This window comes from Dermacentor andersoni, chromosome 6 (genome assembly GCF_023375885.2).
Source record: "Dermacentor andersoni chromosome 6, qqDerAnde1_hic_scaffold, whole genome shotgun sequence".
In the NCBI taxonomy this organism is placed as follows: Eukaryota; Metazoa; Arthropoda; class Arachnida; order Ixodida; family Ixodidae; genus Dermacentor; species Dermacentor andersoni.
Genome location: NC_092819.1, coordinates 83,535,107 through 83,553,668, shown reverse-complemented (window position 1 = coordinate 83,553,668; position 18,562 = coordinate 83,535,107). Strand labels below are relative to the sequence as shown.

General features: G+C 45.6%; 1 protein-coding gene and 1 pseudogene across 2 annotated transcripts; one reads left to right on the top strand and one right to left on the bottom strand.

The window, feature by feature from the left end:
• The first annotated feature begins 2,418 nt into the window (after positions 1-2,418).
• LOC126522471 (adult-specific rigid cuticular protein 15.7-like) lies at positions 2,419-13,658 on the top strand. Of its 2 annotated transcripts, none has more exons than XM_050171215.3 (3): positions 2,419-2,545; positions 10,424-10,486; positions 13,258-13,658. In XM_050171215.3, exons 1-3 carry the CDS (start codon positions 2,543-2,545, stop codon positions 13,474-13,476), a joined length of 285 nt encoding a protein of 94 aa, XP_050027172.2. In that variant the 5' UTR covers positions 2,419-2,542; the 3' UTR covers positions 13,477-13,658. The 2 variants fall into 2 exon arrangements, with proteins under 2 accessions (XP_050027172.2, XP_054922404.2); XM_055066429.2 differs by lacking the exon at positions 2,419-2,545 and adding an exon at positions 2,710-2,930.
• On the bottom strand, positions 6,987-7,166 carry LOC126523093 (U2 spliceosomal RNA; annotated as a pseudogene).
• Positions 13,659-18,562: the final 4,904 nt, after the last annotated feature.

Here is an 18,562-nt window from a genome sequence, read left to right as displayed (position 1 = left end):
TTACTTTTTTATCATAATAATCGCACTCACTTATCGTCATCATGACGGACATCGTCATCGCAAGCTGAACTTGGTCCACTGCAGGACCAGCCCAGATATTTCCAGATAACTCTCTATTTCATTACCTAACTGATCGGACATTATGCTAGCAAATTTTCTAATATCAGGAGCTCTAACGCGCAACTTCGGGGGCATAAATTTTAATTCGTAGTGCCAAGAGCTTTGAGTTAGACAGTTTGTAGAATGAGAAACACAAACTGTGTCTTATTTTGATTGCATTTGCTTGATACCCATGCCCATACCTGTTTTACGTTGCATCACGCAAACATTTCTTCCTCGCAGGTTTCAAAAGTTCTACAGGACTCGGCCAAACTGGAACTCATGTGGAATAGACTTATGTGCGCTGACTCTGACATCAGGCTATGTCCTGCCTACCTTTTCTTTAAATCGACGGCGTAGTCTCACACTTACACCTTCGAGTAGAAGTATGCATAAGTGTTTATAAAACACCCATATAAGCGATCCAAATTTCGCCTTGCTTGCCCATGAGCTGCGTCATCCATTTAAAAAAGCGAATATGCATTGGCACTGCACGACTCCTGCATGCCTTGCCCTAGCTTAGACAAGAGAATAGCTCCTGCGATTACTGCACCACCTGAAATGCGCAGGAGAGTTTAACCGTGGTTGCTCATGAGCTATCTGTATGAACTTTTTTCAAGAACGCGGGAAACAAGCTGGGACTTTCAGCGTTGGTTCCACCGACAATGTTCCGACAACTGCTAGATGCCGCATGACCTCATTTATCCAGTGCAGAAGAGCTACACTGTTTTGCGAAATGCTGTCAGCCTCATAGCAAGCCGTGCGCAGGCTTTTGTGTAATTGATTAAACCGGCATTTGAGGCAATATATAATCAGAAGAATAAGAATGGGCTGGGGTGCATTTGGCAAGCATTCTCAGACCATGAACAGCAGGTTGCCATAATCCCTCAAGAGAAAAGTCTATAACAGCTGTGTCTTACCAGTACTCACCTACGGTGCAGAAACTTGGGGCTTACGAAAAGGGTTGTACTTAAATTGAGGACGAGGCAACGAGCTATGGAAAGAACAATATGGGTGTAACGTTAAGGGATAAGAAGAGAGCAGATTGGGTGAGGGAACAAATGCGAGTTAATGACACCTTAGTTAAAATCAAGGAAAAGAAATGGGCATGGGCATGGCACGTAATGAGGAGGGAAGATAACCGGTGGTCATAAAGGGTTACGGACTGGTTTCCAAGAGAAGGGAAGTGTATCAGAGGGCGGCAGAAAGTTAGGTGGGCGGATGAGATTAGTAAGTTTGCAGGGACAACATAGCTACAATTAGCACATGACCGGGGTAGTTGGAGAAGTATGGGAGAGGCCTTTGCCCTGCAGTGGGCGTAGCCAGGAGGATGATGATGATCATGATGATGATGATGATGACGACGATGATCATTTTCTGCCTACAAGCGGTAAAATAATGACAGAGATTAAACGCCCACTTTGGATTGTTGCCTCTTGGCATGTTTGGACGACATTTGTTCTTTCATCACCTACTATCGGAAGATCGATAAAGGAGGTGCGTTCCCAGGCCCGCCAAACACAACAAGCGCCGGAGAGGCACGCCATGAAACGACACATGCCAGCTGACCCTAGCTTCACTTCACCAAGGCTCACCAACCACATTCAAGCGTGGATTCGCGGTGTTAAAAGGTTTCTTCATCAGCTAGCAAATAACAAAAACACGGTTCTCAGCATCGATCCAGCAATCAGCCGCCGAGGATACATAGGGCCAAGCCAGCCGGCGTCGACTTGAGCCTGCGCGAGGTGATGGTTAGTTCCTCCTTGACCCCCAAGGGTCGCACGGCTTGATGTACACGCACAGGACCCCTGCAGGCGTCGGGCGATCATAGCAGGTCACGCCTAATTGGCCGGCGCGCTTTCTGACCCCGCATCCGCCGGGCTCCGCCGTCGCCTCAGGCACCGCTGAAGGTGAAGGACGATCGCTCGCGGAGGCCACAAGCGGGGGTGTATGCAAAGTATTGTGCGTGTACGTTCTTCCGTCGTTTATTTTGTGGTCTTTGTGCCATCAAAGCGAAAGAAAACATTACTTTATGCCTTTCGTTTCACTTACGGAGAGGTCGCTGGGGAAAGTGCGAGCTCGGAGGATTTTGGAACGCTTGCGAAGTGTACATTTGCAGGTGTCGTAATTACGCGGGCACGTCGCTGTGTTTGCGCGTCGTGTAGGTGCGCCAGCGCTTGCTGCCAACAGAACCTTTTCAGAAAAAGACAGAAATGTCGGGATGACGCATGTCCGCAAGAACGAGAGAGATAGAGATTGAGAGAGAGAGAGAAAGGGTATACAAGTGAGAACGACGGCCGGCAGACGGAAGCTATGCGTATATAAAGGGGCAACACGTACAGCACCCCCGGGAGTTTGACTTGACGGAGTCTGTGACGTTCTCGTCTTCTGTGGTGACAAACGGAGACGTGTTTCTAGCCTTCGGCTGAAGCGAGATTCTAACATGGTGAGGACTCAGCCAGTGCTGGTGCTTCCTTCTGGTATCCGACTGACCTTCGCATGCTTTCTCCCATTGTTCCAATGAAATTGATAATTAGGACAATTTCGCCTGTTAGTAATGTCATCGTTACCATCAGTAAGATACGCCTAATTGTGTTCACTACAGGAAAAAGAAATTACTTATTTAACGTGGCAAGAAAACGCGCTTTGAGAGGCGCTGTAGTGCGGGTCAGGAATACCTTTGGACACGATTCTCTTAGGTACACCAAAAGAGTTGTATTTGCATACCACCCCCATCGGAATACGGCCGTCGTGGCAGGAAAACGAACCCGCGTACTCGTTCTGAGCAGTACAACACCGTAACCACTGAGCTGTCACAGTGGGCACTGCAGGTGAGCATGATCCTTCATTGCAATCTCTACAAATCTCTATATAAGTGCTCCATCTTGGAAGATTTCGATCTAGACTACGTTTTCATCCTGCGTTTCAGTATTCATTTGATTACTGTCAAAGACCACCAGCTCTTACTGCTGTGTTTAAATCTACCTTGCTTAAATCTACGTCTGCCTAATGATAGCAGCTGGTTTGTCAACGAGTGTTTGTTCTCAAATCAACGATGCTATCCTTTCGTCTCTGAACGAATATGCGCATAGAATTTCTTGAGGAGGTATAGGACCTCACAGCTAGAGCGAGATATTGATTATAATGGTAGATGGGGAGGGGGGAAGGATTCACTGAACTTCTGCATTCTAGCCAGCTAATCAGCGTTGGGAAGAGGCGAACGAACGAAACCGCCAATAGGTCAGCGGCATGGTATGCCGCCACTGCTGAAGCATTATCTCTGTTTGACCACCCGTGATCCCGACCACAGCCGCAATCGAGCTGGATTTCGGCCGTGTCTAGGTCAAGGTGCCCGCGCAGCGGCGCGTCTACGTCTCTAAGCCGACGACAGTGCCACAATGATTAATCTTGCTACATTCCGGAGGTGCCCTTCGGGGGCGGCAGAGAGTTGGGGCATGGCTGCCTGATCAACTAACAGAAATAAGAGGTAATGCTACGTTAGGCACCTTCATTGAGGCAGATTTGCGTGAGATATCGGAAAGAAAGATTTATTGATGAAAGTCAATAGGGGCGAGTCAAGATTGACGAGAGTCAAAGCAACGTAGTAGTGTAATGGTTTCCCTTAACGTGCACCGAGTTATTTGTAGCGCTTTTGAAGCATTCTTCGATCAAAATTCAGCGGCTGCAGCAGGGAATCCATCCCGTGGCTTTGTGCTCAGTATTAGCATAGCATAGCCACTACGGATATATGCGAAAATGGTGTTAATATTAATAAATGTATTGCCTATGGCCGATATCACGATAGATAAGTGATTACATCATATTCTGTAGGGCTAAAGACAACACAAAAATAAGAACTACCACAAAAACAAGTTTATGCCATTTATAAACCAAAAAGCAGAAAAAAGCAAATCCTGCACTACTTTCTCTGGCATTGAAGGCAAAGCTATAGAAGCAATGCGCGCGCATGTAAGAGCGCTCTTGAAAAAAGTCCCACATTCTCATCCGCACTAGTCAGAGCTGGAGAGGGGAAGATATGTACATCTTATTTACAACAGTAAAATAGGACGAAATAGAGCAGTCAGTGTTAAATATGAAGTTCCCTGTTTTTCTTTTCCGCGCTTGGGCTAATGTCGAACTGTCAGGTGTGGAAGCCACGCAGAATCGGTAGCTGTTCCAAGAAACCAAAAGTGGTGTCAAACGCTGCCGGAATACTTGGCGCTGCCACATACGTGCAGAAGCTTCACCTCCATAGTTTTCCCTTCATTACCACAAAAGGTTGCCTACGCGAAAGACAGTTGGGTTCACACCCTGCAGCCGCATTACATCGTCGCAAGCACTGACGTCGTAACATTAGGAATTGCTCTCGCAGCAGAGGCTGATTACACTGGGCTTAAAACCAACTCTATATTGCATGTTTATATACGAAACGAAAGACTACGATAAAAGACACCGGTAGTTAACGAAACTAATTTTAGTTACTGGCATGAACGTAAGATTGCTGCACGTTTTCTGAAGAAAAAATAACATATCCACCGTGATAGCTTGCGTAAGGTTGCAAATTGTACGGCATATGTCTGGAAGAGTGATTAAAAGCTAAATCGATGTCAAAATCAGTTTGACTTTTCCTGATGTGTGTGGACCACTCCGTTACGATTCTCTAACAAAACACTACACGTGACTAGTCAGTCCATTTCTCAAGTTAATTCAGATAAAAGCGTCTTTTCTTTGCTTAAACGTGTAAATACAGGTTTAACACCGCAATTTTCCCTTTTCACTTTTTATCCTCGATTGCTGCTTGATCGGTGGCATTCGCAACGTACAACATATTTATTTTTTCGTATTCGAAGTCTTGACCGTTAGCCGATGACTTGATGCCCGGTATCCCTTATTGTCCCGCCTATTTCGCATAATACAACCCATAAAATTTTAGGCATCATTCTTGACCACCACTTCTTCTGGATCCCTCAAGTAGTCTACTCGAGGACGAGACGCATCTCGATCATCCACGTTTTCAAAATCGTCACTGGAAAAGCCATGGGGACAGTTGGTGTGGTCTACGCCCTAACTGATGAGAGTGCGCTTCATGGGTGTTTTGCGTTATATCCCTCCTGTGTTATCAAGCTTCCGGAATTAACATCGCAGAGTGCTTGACAGTATGCAAGCCCAGACGCTCAGGACCAGCCTTTGTCGTTCGCGAAGCGCCTCAACATCCGCAACAATGGCCATCGCCAGAGGCCATCCCATCAGTATGTACATACCGCCATTGACAAGCTTACGAGCCTTCAACGCTTTTCCTGGACCCAGTCTTAACGCCTTGATTTTCGTTCGGAAAATAGACGAGGTACAACATATCCAAGCACTGCAGCCTCCTACCATTCCTCTCTTTCATACGATTTTGCAAGATCACCGCGTGCATTGGGGCGTCTCCGGCACCCAAAAATGCTTAGTTGTAAAACTTCATTCGAAGAGTTCAAAAGAAGTCTGATTTGTTGATTTTTGCCGCAAGGAAAGCCACTCTTCATATACTACACGGTACCTACACCAATTGAGTTAACATTTATTCAAGTTCCAAGTTTATTCAAATGCTTTTGCAAACATCTTTTTTTTACGATGTAAATGTAACACAGAAGGAGGACTCAAAGTAAAAACTGTTTAACGGCACTCATGCAGGCATTCATTCATGCTATTCTAACCAGATCCACTTGTGCGGTTGTCATTCCGTTGATGTCAATCTACAAAAAATTCAAATTCAACGTCAGTCACGTCCCAACATCGACAGGGTCCGAACTTGTCGCCCTTCGTAGAGCAGTCATTTGTGTCAATTGAGAGCCACCAAAAGTCTGAGCTATATTCTGCGATTCAAAGGCAACACGCAAAGGCAACTCCTGTGAGCTCTGAGCCGCGGCTGACATGAACAGTTGGCTTTTGAGATACCATTACACTACCTTAGAGCAGTTTACAGAGACCATGACATATTATTTCAGTGGCTGCCGGGGCACTGCATCATAGCTCGCAATGAAAGGGCCGACAAAGCGGCCTGTGAGACACGAGGAGAAAGCGAAAGCATTTTGATTCCGTTGTCGAGAACGGATGCAGCACGGCACCTCACAGATGTTGCCCCATGCTATCACACTACTAAAATAAAATACACCGGAGTTCGCTAACCACTGCCTATACGCCATGGACTTGTATATGAAGTTACAAATTTTTTCTTGTTTCACAGTGTGTGAAAAAAACGTTACTATGTTGTCTGCGAATAAGAGGTTCTCTTACGAATGCCTGCACATTCCCAATTGAAATGGCCGACTGGGCCACTTGCAGCACATGTGGTCATGCAAGAAACCACGAAACACCTCCTTTGTGGCAGAAATTTTTGTTGGGATAGTTGGTGCATGTTACTGTAGTACTAAAGCGCCAAACAGACGACACAAGAAGAGGCCGACAAAGAAGCGCTCCTCCGTGTCTCTTCTTGTGTCGTCTGTTTGGCGCTTTAGTACTACAGTAACACTTCCTTTGTGACCACCTATCGAAACAAGACAAGAGGCTTTCCCTTCGGACAACTTCAGTGCACTTAAATGAAAGCACCTTAACAAAATAGCACATTTAGGGGCCTTTGCCTAGTGCGTCTGCAGTGTGCGAAGCCACAAAAGCACTGCTGCGCTCTTTGAGATAATCCGCATCACCGCTTTTCATCAACTGAATGACGAGCCGCTTCATTGTGTATGCGTGCGCACAAAGTGTGAACTTCTTCACATCTTGCAGTCAGCTATTCCGCTCACCCAGTGCAGGGTTGCCCCTCGGGATAACCATGCTTAACCTTCCTGCCATTCCCTCATGACTTTTTACAGCGAAGCTGTATATGGCTACTTTCCCGCGGATACCAAAAACTGTGGGCCGATCCCGGAGATAGTCCAATACAGGGCCGACCCGCCGCGGACCTAAAGCAGGCATCAAGCGCTCCACCAACTTGCAAAAATAAGTTTAATGCCTTGAGTCAAAATAAAACCCGTATCAGATATTAATCTGATAATAACAGATACTACACTTTGACCCGCGTCGGCCATGTCTACGTTCGCACCACCCTTTCTTTGTTGGCGTTCCAAGCGCTTGCGTATCTCCCCTCCTTTCTTTCTGCTCTCCCGTGGCGGCGGTCCCATCGAAACATCACGCGTCTCTAGTTTCTTCCGGCCCCTCGGGAAAGCGGTCCCGTGGTCCACGAGAATGGATAGAAAAATCCCGGTAAATGAGTCCGTACCTATTCTCAAAATTCTGTCACCTCTGTGTCGTATGCTAAACAGCTTCGCTGGTCATCCACCTTCACAGAGCGAAATGGCTCATGCATATTTCTCTCTTTTTCATTTTTTGTCGTCAGTGACAACGTTGTGGTACTGTCTAGCACAAAGTGTGAATTTTCGGAAAGTTCAGTGGCACCAAAACTATTTCAATATTCACACATAAGGTCGCCTGCGCATTATATTTATTATCTTATAGATTATTGTTGTTAGTTTAAACTTGGAAATGAAAAGAGTCGTTGTCCATGGGTTAGACACCACGTCTGAAGAGGGGAACTACAAGAGCTTCCGTTCACCTACACGTTACAATCAAATTTGTGAGTGCCGAATTTAAATGCGCGACTGAATCGTTTAACTGTCGTCGCTCAGTACATCATAAAAATTATGGTCGCTTAGCGCAAACAAGGAAGGACGGAAGGGGACAAGGGAAGCGCTGGAGACTGTCGTCGGCATTGAAACAACAGATTGTGCAAATAGGCAAACGTTTGATCCCAAGAAATATCTGGCAGTGGATAAAGTCTGCTTCAATACGCTGTTGGCGGGCAGTTTTCTAAACATGACTCCCGGTGTGTTATCTTGTTCCAACGTGTGGCGAAAAACGCCTCCAGGAACTCACCCCCACCTGCGATTCCGTTAGAATGCTCCGCGTCTTCTACAAGGCTCTACAAGGTTAAAAAAAAAAAAGCTCTTGTGCTAGAATTGTTAACGAATTTCAGCCAATACTCATACTGGAGATATTATTAGAGAAGGCAGCCGGCCAATGACAAAGGCAACTTACAAACAAAAAGACTTTGTAAATTCGGCCCGAGGGTACGTATTCCCAAATACGTGTTACGCTAGAATTGTTCGTTACTTAATATCTCAGCCAATGCTGGTGGTACACTTATTATTAGAGAAGGCGGCCGGCCAACGGCAAAAAACGCTTCAGTCGAAAAGCGCTATGAGTTAGGCACCAGGTTCCCAATAGCGCATCCTCTTGACATGTGCCCACGTAAAATGAACACGGAAGTAGAAAAAATAATTCGAACTACGTCCGTAAATTACACATTTACAGTGCCAAAAAACTTTACAATTGTTGGGAGCAAGGTCTTGGTCAGCCGCAAAGAGAAAGAAAGAGAGAGAGAAGGCAGGAAGGAAAGACAGGGAGGTTAACAAGACTTTGTCCAGTTTCTGGCCAGCCAGAGGAGACGCACACGCGAAAGGCCGCTGGCGATGTCGCCTTTAAGTTCCCGCACTAGCTTAGCTTGCCGCAGTGACGTCATCGCTTTTGGTAGCGTGTCCTCAGTCCGAGGTAATTTTTTATCGGTAACGACGGAATGTAACGCGTTCTTAAAAGGGTGGTGGTTTGGACTATTTGGCTTTCCGTAATGCTAAATGGTGCAGCGCGGAGCAGGCCAGAGGGAGGCGGAAAAGACTAGAACGAGCGCTTAAAGAGCCAAAGACAGAACTTAGCAAGTTTAAAGAACTTTTAGTAAGCCACATTGACCCAAGTATGCGCACAAGAAACTGAAAAAACATTGAAATTCGTGACTGGCATTGGTGCTTCTATGCTAAATTGAAGAATAGAAGCTTTGGCCTTCATTTTCAAGTCTAGGTATGAACTTATTTACGTAAAATTAACGGAAGATATGGCTTTTAAACCGTTATTTATGAGAGAAAACGGATTTAGTGTTTAGAGTAGTGTCCTTTTAACCCGATGCTTGTGCCAGAGCCATTCATTACAATTTAGGCTTCCTTTGAGTGCAGACGCTACCGCCTTATTCGATACAGCTTTGCTAAGCGACTGTATGTGCGTGTTTATTTTCTCTTTACGTGTGGTAATTTGTGCCTCTTACGTAGATTAGCCTGTTTGTCCGAAGCACTCGTTATGACTCCTGCGACCATGACGCGTACTGTAACTTATGGCTACCTTGCGAAATAGTAGTTTCTTAGACGGTCGCACTTTGCCTGTTTCATCGGGATGCAAACTCATGGCACGCTGATTATGAAAGGGATAATGTCCATGTTAGAAATTTGGCGAATTGATTTTTAATTCCACGATTACTACTTATTTATTTAATAGTTTCGTAGGAGATCCTTCCTATGAATTTTGCGTTACGTCGGCGGTCTACAAGTTCTATTCAAATGAGAACGCAGGTTGGAGAGTGCCATATACATTTCGTCTAGTAAAGAGAAAATGTCGGTGCCTCCTGTGAGCGTCATAAAGACGCACAAACAGGACTCAGACGTTTGTACAAGACGCTGTTCGGTTAGTAGGCTTACTCACTGATGGCGCAAAATTTGAGTGTCAAAATTCCGGCTTCATGAAAGTGCCACATGAGAAACCTGGGAAACGCGCGGCGTTCCATGTGACATAGCTTTGCAGCAATGAATCCAATGCCGTTGTACGAATTCATTTAGTTTCTAGCAATTGTTACTTCGCACATTTAAAAACATCTGGTCTTTTAGTGTGACTGTGCGATTGCGTAGCTGCTCAGGTTAACGTGCTGTGTTGGCTACACGCGTACTGGTCGTTCTCATTTGGTTCAAACTTCACCGCAACAGGTTCCTCTTTGTGGTTCAGATTTGCACTTTACTAACGGTATACTGTAAGCGTCAGATGGTTTATTTCGAGGACGCATCTTCTCATTTTAGACTTTTCTTTATTGACCGTGGTAGCTTCTGCGGAACCACCGCGGTATCCCACTAGCTATAACGTTTCGCTGTGGAGTTCGAGGTAATGGGTTTGATCCCCGCCGCAGCGGCCACATATGATATGAGAAAAAAAAAAGTGAACGAAGGTGCGTGCACTTAGATTTAGGTGCACTTTAAAGGAACCTATGTGGACAAAATTGTTTCGGCGTCCGCACCAAGGCGAGCCTCACAATCAGATTTTAATTTTGTCACGTGGAACCTCAGAATTTATTAAATTCAGCTTGCTTGCATTGATATAGCAGATCTAGGAGAATATTTTGCTATATGCCGGTGTCGATACAGTCATGTGGCTTCTGGTATTTCATATTCGTGTTTATAATTTTCATGCGTTCAAGGCAAAGATGGTGATTCTGCTAGGCCTCGTCGTTGCAGCCGTGACCCTGGTGCACGCGCAACAGGTGAGTCAATTTTTTTTTCTATTGGCTTTGGAGCTTACAGATTAGGTTCTGCGTTCTGAAAGGGTTACATAATCTTTAGAGAGAACTTGAAAGACGAGACGGGGCTTGCTTCCCAGTAATCGAGGTGGAAGAGTGTTTGCGCACGCTCGTGCAGGCGTGCACGTGCACCTCTACGCAATCATTAAAAAAAGAGCACAACTGAGAAAACGTGAGACGATTGGGAATAGACGGAACATAATACTTTCTGTCGACTACCAGCTCGTAGAAATACACGCTAAGAGTGATCACATCCCATGAGTGAAACAATATCTGTGCAAGTTGTAGGGTCATTCTGCATGTACGTAGGCGTAGGGCTTAGTATGTTTTGCCAATAATGAAAGAAGATGTGAGGAAATGGAGCAAAACTTATTTTGCTGCTGCAAGTCACCTTTACCGTTTATAGGGAGGAGTACACTTCTGAAGTGTGCGAAATTCGTTTCGTTAACGCTAACTAACCAGTTTTCAAATATCTATCTAATTGCTTAGATGACACTCACAAACTTCTTGAGCATATCGAGAAATCTCCAAATTAAGCGCTACTGGCAGGCTGACTTCTACGCCAGTTACCATATTTAACGGCACAGGGGCTACTTAGCTGTTATATTCCTTAATTCCGAACACTGCTTTCTAGCACTGCGCAGAGGTAACTGTTCTAAAGCTGGCGGTTTCTCCACATCTATCGCTAAGTGACTAAATAAAAAATCACTAATGTTAGCAACAACAACAACAACAACAACAAACAAAGTAGAGGTGTGCGACCACGCAAAATCACAGCCAAATTTCAAGCGAATCTTTTACTTTCGAGCACCGAATTTGCAAATGCCTGTTTTAAACCACCCAATTTGAAGCTTAGCCAGCCCCACGACTTGTACCCCATTTTTTTTTTGCAAAGTTAGACTCACTGTTTCAGTCTGTTCTTCGAGGACCCCAGCAAAACATGATCCGTGACGTAATTCACCTACACACGTCAAACCCTTCGGGCACGTTGAGGCGTAACGTGCCTCCTCAGTTTACACAAGACACCGGGAAAACTACTGGCGCATGGAAATAGGAAGAAAACGAGTATCAGTAATAATTTGGCATGTTGCCCAATACAGAGACTTTTACTCGCTGGAATCACCTGCAGTTTTTGTCGAAATGCCAGATTTCTCGGATTAGGTACAGCTTTTAGTGATGTAATAGAGTTATACGTAATTGGAATTGGTGTTAATACAGGAGGAGGTCCCAGAGTCGGCGACTGTACGCAGACCACTTATAATATTAAACGTAGTAGAAACAATTAATTGCAACTTGAATTGTATAAAAAAATGAAGCTTTGTTTCATGACGTGCAGTATAAGTGCAACAATGACAACTGCTAACAAGAACACCGTAAGATGTTTTTAGAGTGAATATAATAATGTGCAATAAAGGTTTCAATCCAAATGCAAACATGCAATGCACAACAAAGGTAAACAAGTAGGCGATAAAGAGCCAATAGAAAGTATGACAACCAAAACTTCAGCAGCATAAAAAAGATAGTGGGGAGATCTGAAAAAGTAATCAGCTACGAAAGCCGCCATGAAAAAAAGTTGCCCAAATAGGTAAACTTTAAAAACAAACAACAACAACGCAGCAAATAAAGGAAAATATTTTTACATATCAAGAACGTGAGATAAGCAAGAACAGCGTACAAGCAAGAACAGCTATTCTTACGAACCAGAATGTAGTAATATGTAACAGCCGGACCTCGCCTGATTTTTAATTGGTATTTATCTACTAGAGGGTCCCATCTCGGCGTGTAGCACATATGTTAATTTGCAAGGTCACTGCGGTTAGCAAAACTAATAATAATAAAAGAAACTGCTGGTGTCTGCGGCAACAGTGGCAATGCTTGAGAAATAGAAGATGGTGTGAAGAAAATGCAGGGAAGGGAGGTTAACTAGTTTTTGTCCAGTTGGATACCCTACACTAACGTGTGTGAAGCGGTGTTAAACGAAGCTTACTTTGATGTTTACTGCAAAATTTTCACTTCTGCACTTCCATATTGCTCAAAGCTCCTCGCTCAATCGAAGCTCTGGTCCGATTCCGTTCACTTAGCGTCCTTCTCTACACTCGGCTGCTTTTGTGGCCGACTCTTCACTTCTGTGTAGCCCACATCTTCACTTTTATGTCGCCGATTTTCCATCCATTCCTGCCTCTTCCTGCTTGCCTATTCAGGCACCTACCATGTTGCACGTGCCCATCCTGGGGGGGGGGTCGGCCAAGTCAGTTCTTATGCCCAGCTCGGCATGCCCCGTTGCAAACAATCAGTGACCCAATTTGTCTATACGGGCGTATACCCACTGGCCCTTGTCCAGTGGCCAAAGTGACAGTATACCCTGCTAGGCAGCAACCAACAGCCAGCACTCACAAAAAAAGAGGGGGGGGGGGGGGCGAAAGACGCGAAGAAAGCTTCGTTTTAACAGAGTGAGAAAGAAAAGACAGGCTGTTTTCTGTCGCGCAACTCTCCCTTTACAAGTATGTCTAACACAGCACGTCATGAAAAAGTGTTCCTGAAAAACAGGAATTCAGCTCAGCCACAAGACAGGACAATGCGCAAGCTGTCTAAACACTCAGGCACTCAAAAATCTCTTTCCTTCACGTAATGCACAGAAACTTGTGCAGCTAGCTAAATTACACAGTGCTGAGAAGTTTTCGTTGCTGATTGACCTGTGTGTGTGTGTGTGTGTGTGTTTCACGTTCGCTCGCCAGGACCAAAGCGGAGCGTACCAGTTCAAGTACGACATAAAGGACCCTGAAGGAGGCAGTCACTTCCACGAGGAGTCGAGCGACGCGGGGGGCGCCCGACGCGGCTCGTACGGCATGACCAACAGGGAGGGACAATACGTCAAAGTTGAGTACACTGCCGACGAGAGCGGCTACAAGCCGGTCATCGACAGCAACGTGCCCGGAGTGTCGCGGCAGGGTTGAGCACGCATGCAGCAGACACGACAGGACGCATCGCAGTGCGGGGACTTTCGGCAGCGGCATCGGTGCTTTCATTTCAAAGACTTCTTTTCTCACTCCTCGGAACAGTAGCAGTTGCTTCCGGCCGGCGCAGAACATCATTGTGATTAAGGATGTTTGGAATATAAAGGGAATCGCTTACAAGATACCGTGTACGTGTCCTTCTTTTCTGTGGTGGACGCTGCCTGGGCGAATGTTCAGTATTGCGCAGAGCTGAAAAAACAAAGGTGGGTGGAAGTCACCAGAGCGCAATAGCCAGTCCATTTTCTTAACATCCCCATATTCGTGCTATAGTTTACTGAATGCCACAACACCGGAGACATGGGCTCCCGCAAGAGCGCTGGTAGCGGTATATTGGGGTCATTTGTCTAATCATAAAGTGTCGCGAACATTTTTGTGCCTATATGCTGTTCTTTTCCAGGAAAAGAAATAGCGCAACTGTACATTCATGAATATGATGCTGCTGGCGCTCTTGTGGTAACAGCTACGTTGCATATTGCCTATGATTGCAATAATTCATTGCACGGTAGTCGGAAGTCGCCATTGAAAGATGGCGCCACTGGTGCTAATGCAAACGTCTACGCCTCGGGAATGTCGTAAATGGAGTATGCATGCACGGGAGAAGCGAAATCTCTTGCATCCTAGGTAAAGTAGGACATTGCGGAAACGTGTTCCGGTGTGTGTTAGCGCTTATTCATTTACAAGGAAGGGGGGGAGGCAAGGTTCGAGACGGAGTGATTCTATGGTTCAAGAAGAGGCCCCATGAAGTGTCTGGGCGACCTTTCACCTTGCGCTTGCCTTTGCTTTGCTTTGTGTAACATCAGCTTATCAGTGGCCGCACCCGACATCAAAGAAGTCTTAATTAAGTAAGACAGTGGAGCTGAGACCATTTGATTCCTCATCATTGCGGGACGATAATTAAAACACTCGTGGCTCGCCACTCTGGGAGCGCCTGCACACATACGCAACTGCTTAAAAGCAGCCGTGCCTCCGGTAGTCGGCGCTCAAAGGCACTGACGCACACCACCATCCCCACGTTCCACAAAACCAGAAGACGGGATGTACTGTAGGGTCATGTTGCATAGTTATTAACAGCGGGCCTTTTCAGGTTGATCAGGTTATACGACTTGGTGTCACATGGCGTACGCGGACTGTCAAGTTGGTCCTGTCCATGCCCTACGCAATGAACGCAGTATAGTGTTCATGTGAGTGAAGAACTGAAGCACGATGCGTGCTCTCACGCAGAACGATTTTGTTAAATGTCACCACGGTCCGAGTAAAGTGGGGCCATATAAAGATTTGTAAAAAGCATGACTTGTCCATCACCTTCATGTGATAGTTATATTTTTTAGGTTTTAGCGTACTTAATGGAGAGTACTAGAACAACTACTGACACTGCAAGTGAAAAACGCGGCAATGGTTTTTGTCTCTGCCTTCTTATTCTGAAACAGGCGGTGCAGTGTGAGCAGTACAATGAAGCAACGTACGGCTGCAGGCGCGAAGCTTCCCGTTTTGCCCAACGGAATGTCAGTGACGACACACAGTTCTGATGAAGAGTTGACGTCAGTGCCTAACGGGTCTGGCCAGCCTGTGGCTCCCGGCCAGCTACTCGGTCCAGGGAATCACTGCCCCGCTCGATAGACTGACGTGCGAGATTGTGCCACTAGCTTTCGGCAGAATGCAATATCCTTCTTGTTGTATCTACAGTTATAACAAAACGTGTGCAGTGTTTTCAGGCAAGAAGGTGGAGGCGGGGAGCAGAGCAAATAATAATTTTTTTCTGAGCCCTATAGGCAATTAAAGTTACGTACTTAGCTGTGGTTCTTGAGCAATATAGAGAATTACTTGGATGGATTTTTGATAACATCCGTGGGGCCACCATTAGGCACAAACTGGTTCCTTACTAAACAACGGCGCTTGGCGTGCCACGATGGCTTTTCAAGGCCTAGGTAAGCTCATTTGTCGCATCTATTTAACTAGCAAATCACCAGCTTGTCCATCCATTTCTGTGTCAAGGATTATGCACTTTCCCAGGTTTCTCGCTCAACAAAACTGTATTGAGGGCATGGAGCAACAACGGGCTTCCGGTAACATTTGAAAACGCATTCTTGGTACGTGCTTGGTCGCCTTCCTTCGTTAACGCCTAGCTCGCGTCTGCGTCCGAAAAGAAAATAAAGTGATTGCGCAACTCACCTAACACGCCTCGCAACTGAGAAGGAGCAATCTAATTGGCACCTGTACAATACTCTCGGGCCGAACTCAAGGAAATAGTGAAAGGCTTAATCACCGCGCAACAACTTAAGGGTTGCGGCACAACGCACTTTCTAAAGCATTCCGAGCCGGCAGCTCGCGGAACAGGAACAACGGCGGCGAAAAAAAAAGAAGTTTTCTGGTGGGACCCGTAGGGTTATGCATTGTCGGCAGGGAAGAAGCATAGCGCGATACGCTGCACGAGCCCTGCCGCCCACTACACGCCTGGTTCGTGAATATAATCGTCCACGCATGAGGTAAGGCGCCGAGCATGACGCGAAGCGTCGTCGGGTGCACAGGCGGGATCAGCGGCAGAGCGTGAACGACCACGGTTTCCCACGTCTAAGCGATGCTTCCCTTGCCTCGCGGCGAGGTTCGACCACGGGGGCCCTTTAAAAAGGCCGAAATCGCCGTGGCTGCCTCGACTCTTGCAAGTGCGCGCGCACGAGTGCCTTTTGTGGTCCGGTCGGCGTACGGCGACGCTTTGCATTTGGATTTACCTACGGAAGAAGATTCGTCTTCGTCTATCTACGCCATGTCCAGCTACGTCACCTTCCTGGTGGGTATAACTGAACGTTTACGATGCTGCCTCGTGTGGGTTTAGCGCTAACGATGATGCATGTGGAGCGTGGTCGCTACTAGAAAAACGACTCACTGGATTGAAAAGTTCGCGGTTTCGTCCGTGTCTGCTGATACTAAAAGCATATTGCAAAAACGGAGCCACAAGTTTAAGCGAGTGCCGAATCGGCTTAGATCAGCTGCCGTCTTACCATACCACGTGGGGTTCCACAAGGGAGTCAAAACGTAAAACCAAGTGCCCTAAAAAGTTTGACAAATAAAGCAAGATACATTATTATTATTATTATTATTATTATTATTATTATTATTATTTAACAAAATTTCAAGTCGTGTGCAGTTCTTTTTTGTATTTAGTGTATGCATGCGCGAGCACTCAGACTTCGGGATTGTTCCTAGGGCGCTAAATAAAGGATTGATTGATTATTACACAGTATATTCGATGTTCACTAAGGTCGGCAAAAGGACCCATGTCATAAAGAACGTCGATGTTGAGCATTGAGGCAATGTAGCGACACAATGCATTGCTACCGCCGAAACAAGTCAAGCATGATGCATGAACGGGCCCTGGGCTCATCCCTCGCGCTCCGATGATGACGATGACGATGGTGATGTTGATGATCTTTATTGGAATCTCTTTGGAAACAGGGCAGCGACAAATAGTCATCTAGTCTACCTGGTACAATCAGGTTTTACAACATTTACCAATTTCCAGTATTTTGCCTACCTGATCTCGATTCAACTTTCGTCATTATATTGAACCTGTATCTATTTATTGTACTGTTACCTACGCTTGCAGTGACACCTATTCCATCAACTTATTCGCTGCTTTCTTTCAACCAATCCTGTAAACGTCTTTCACTTATCTCGACTGCTGACCAGTTAATGCTTCGATTCGCGCACAATTCCAACGCTTTTAGAAGGTGGGCGTTCCCTATGACTCTAGCTGAGTGAATTCCTTCGAATTAAATTACTATGTGCGGACTCATTGCCGCTCCTTTATTTTAGCCCACGCATGCCTCACTCTGTGGCGTATGTTGGCTCTAGTATGTTTTCGTCCTCAGACAGCCAGTTCAGGCCTCATATAGCAAGACACCGCGCTTTGTGTTCTCATATAGTTATATCATTATTGCTGCATTCCGCTTTCCTTAAATTTTCAAATTCTTTTTGGTGGGTGCCTAACTAAGTCTTTCCTTCGTTTATGCATATGCCGAGGTATGTATATACCTTGGCTATGGGTATAACTTGCTGTTGAATTGACACCACCTAGTTACTCGACTCCTCATTAAAGCTCATAATTTCCCATTTCTCTGTGGCAAATTTAAAGCCTGAATTTGTCGTCAAGTTACTGCACATATTGGCCAGTGTCTGTAAATCTCTTGTATTGTCCGCTTGTAGCCCTTTGTTGTCCGCACACATCAATGCCGGAGCGTTCTCTTGCACCATTTGCCCATTACGCGTGTATCATAAATCAAATCTTAAGTGACTGTTTTTCAGTTCTCTTTCTATGCACTTAACATAAAGCCTGAACATCAATGGAGACAGAGGGCATCCTTGGTTCAGTCCTTGGTGAATTTTCACCATTTGATTACAATTTCGGCCTTCCTGTACAATTTTTGCTCGGTTGTCTCCATATTTACTTGGTTGTCGCAGCAGCTCCACGACATCGTTATCTATGTCTTCGTGCTTGAGAATATCCCATAGCAGCTTCCCGTCTACGTTGTCGTAGGCGCGCTTAATATCGGGAAATGCTATACATAAGGTCTATTCCGAGCTATTGAAACCTTTGTGCACTGAGTTAGAACAAAAATACTATCTTATAAGCGTCTGCCTGGTCTGAACCCGTTCTGTAGTTGCTCCAGTACGTAATTTATTTCTGTCCATTTCGACGGTTCTAATTTTATGGCTCGCATTGTCATTCTCTACAGCTCCGACGTTACTGTAACTGGCCTGTACGAGCTCTTCCTATCCTTATCACCTTTTCCTTTGTAATTGAGGTTAACCTTACTCTCACGCTATCCAACTAGAATTTTTTCGTTTTAATCACTAGTTCGATCAATGGCAGTATTCAGCAGTGCTTTGCTCTTTGGATCGAGGGTTTTCATTAGCTGTATCGGGATTCCATCGGATCCTGCGGTGGTGTTATTTGGGACATTTTCGTGAGCTTTTTTCAATAAAAGTTTTTATGCTAAATTTTGATCTCTCAGTACATCAGCAACATGTC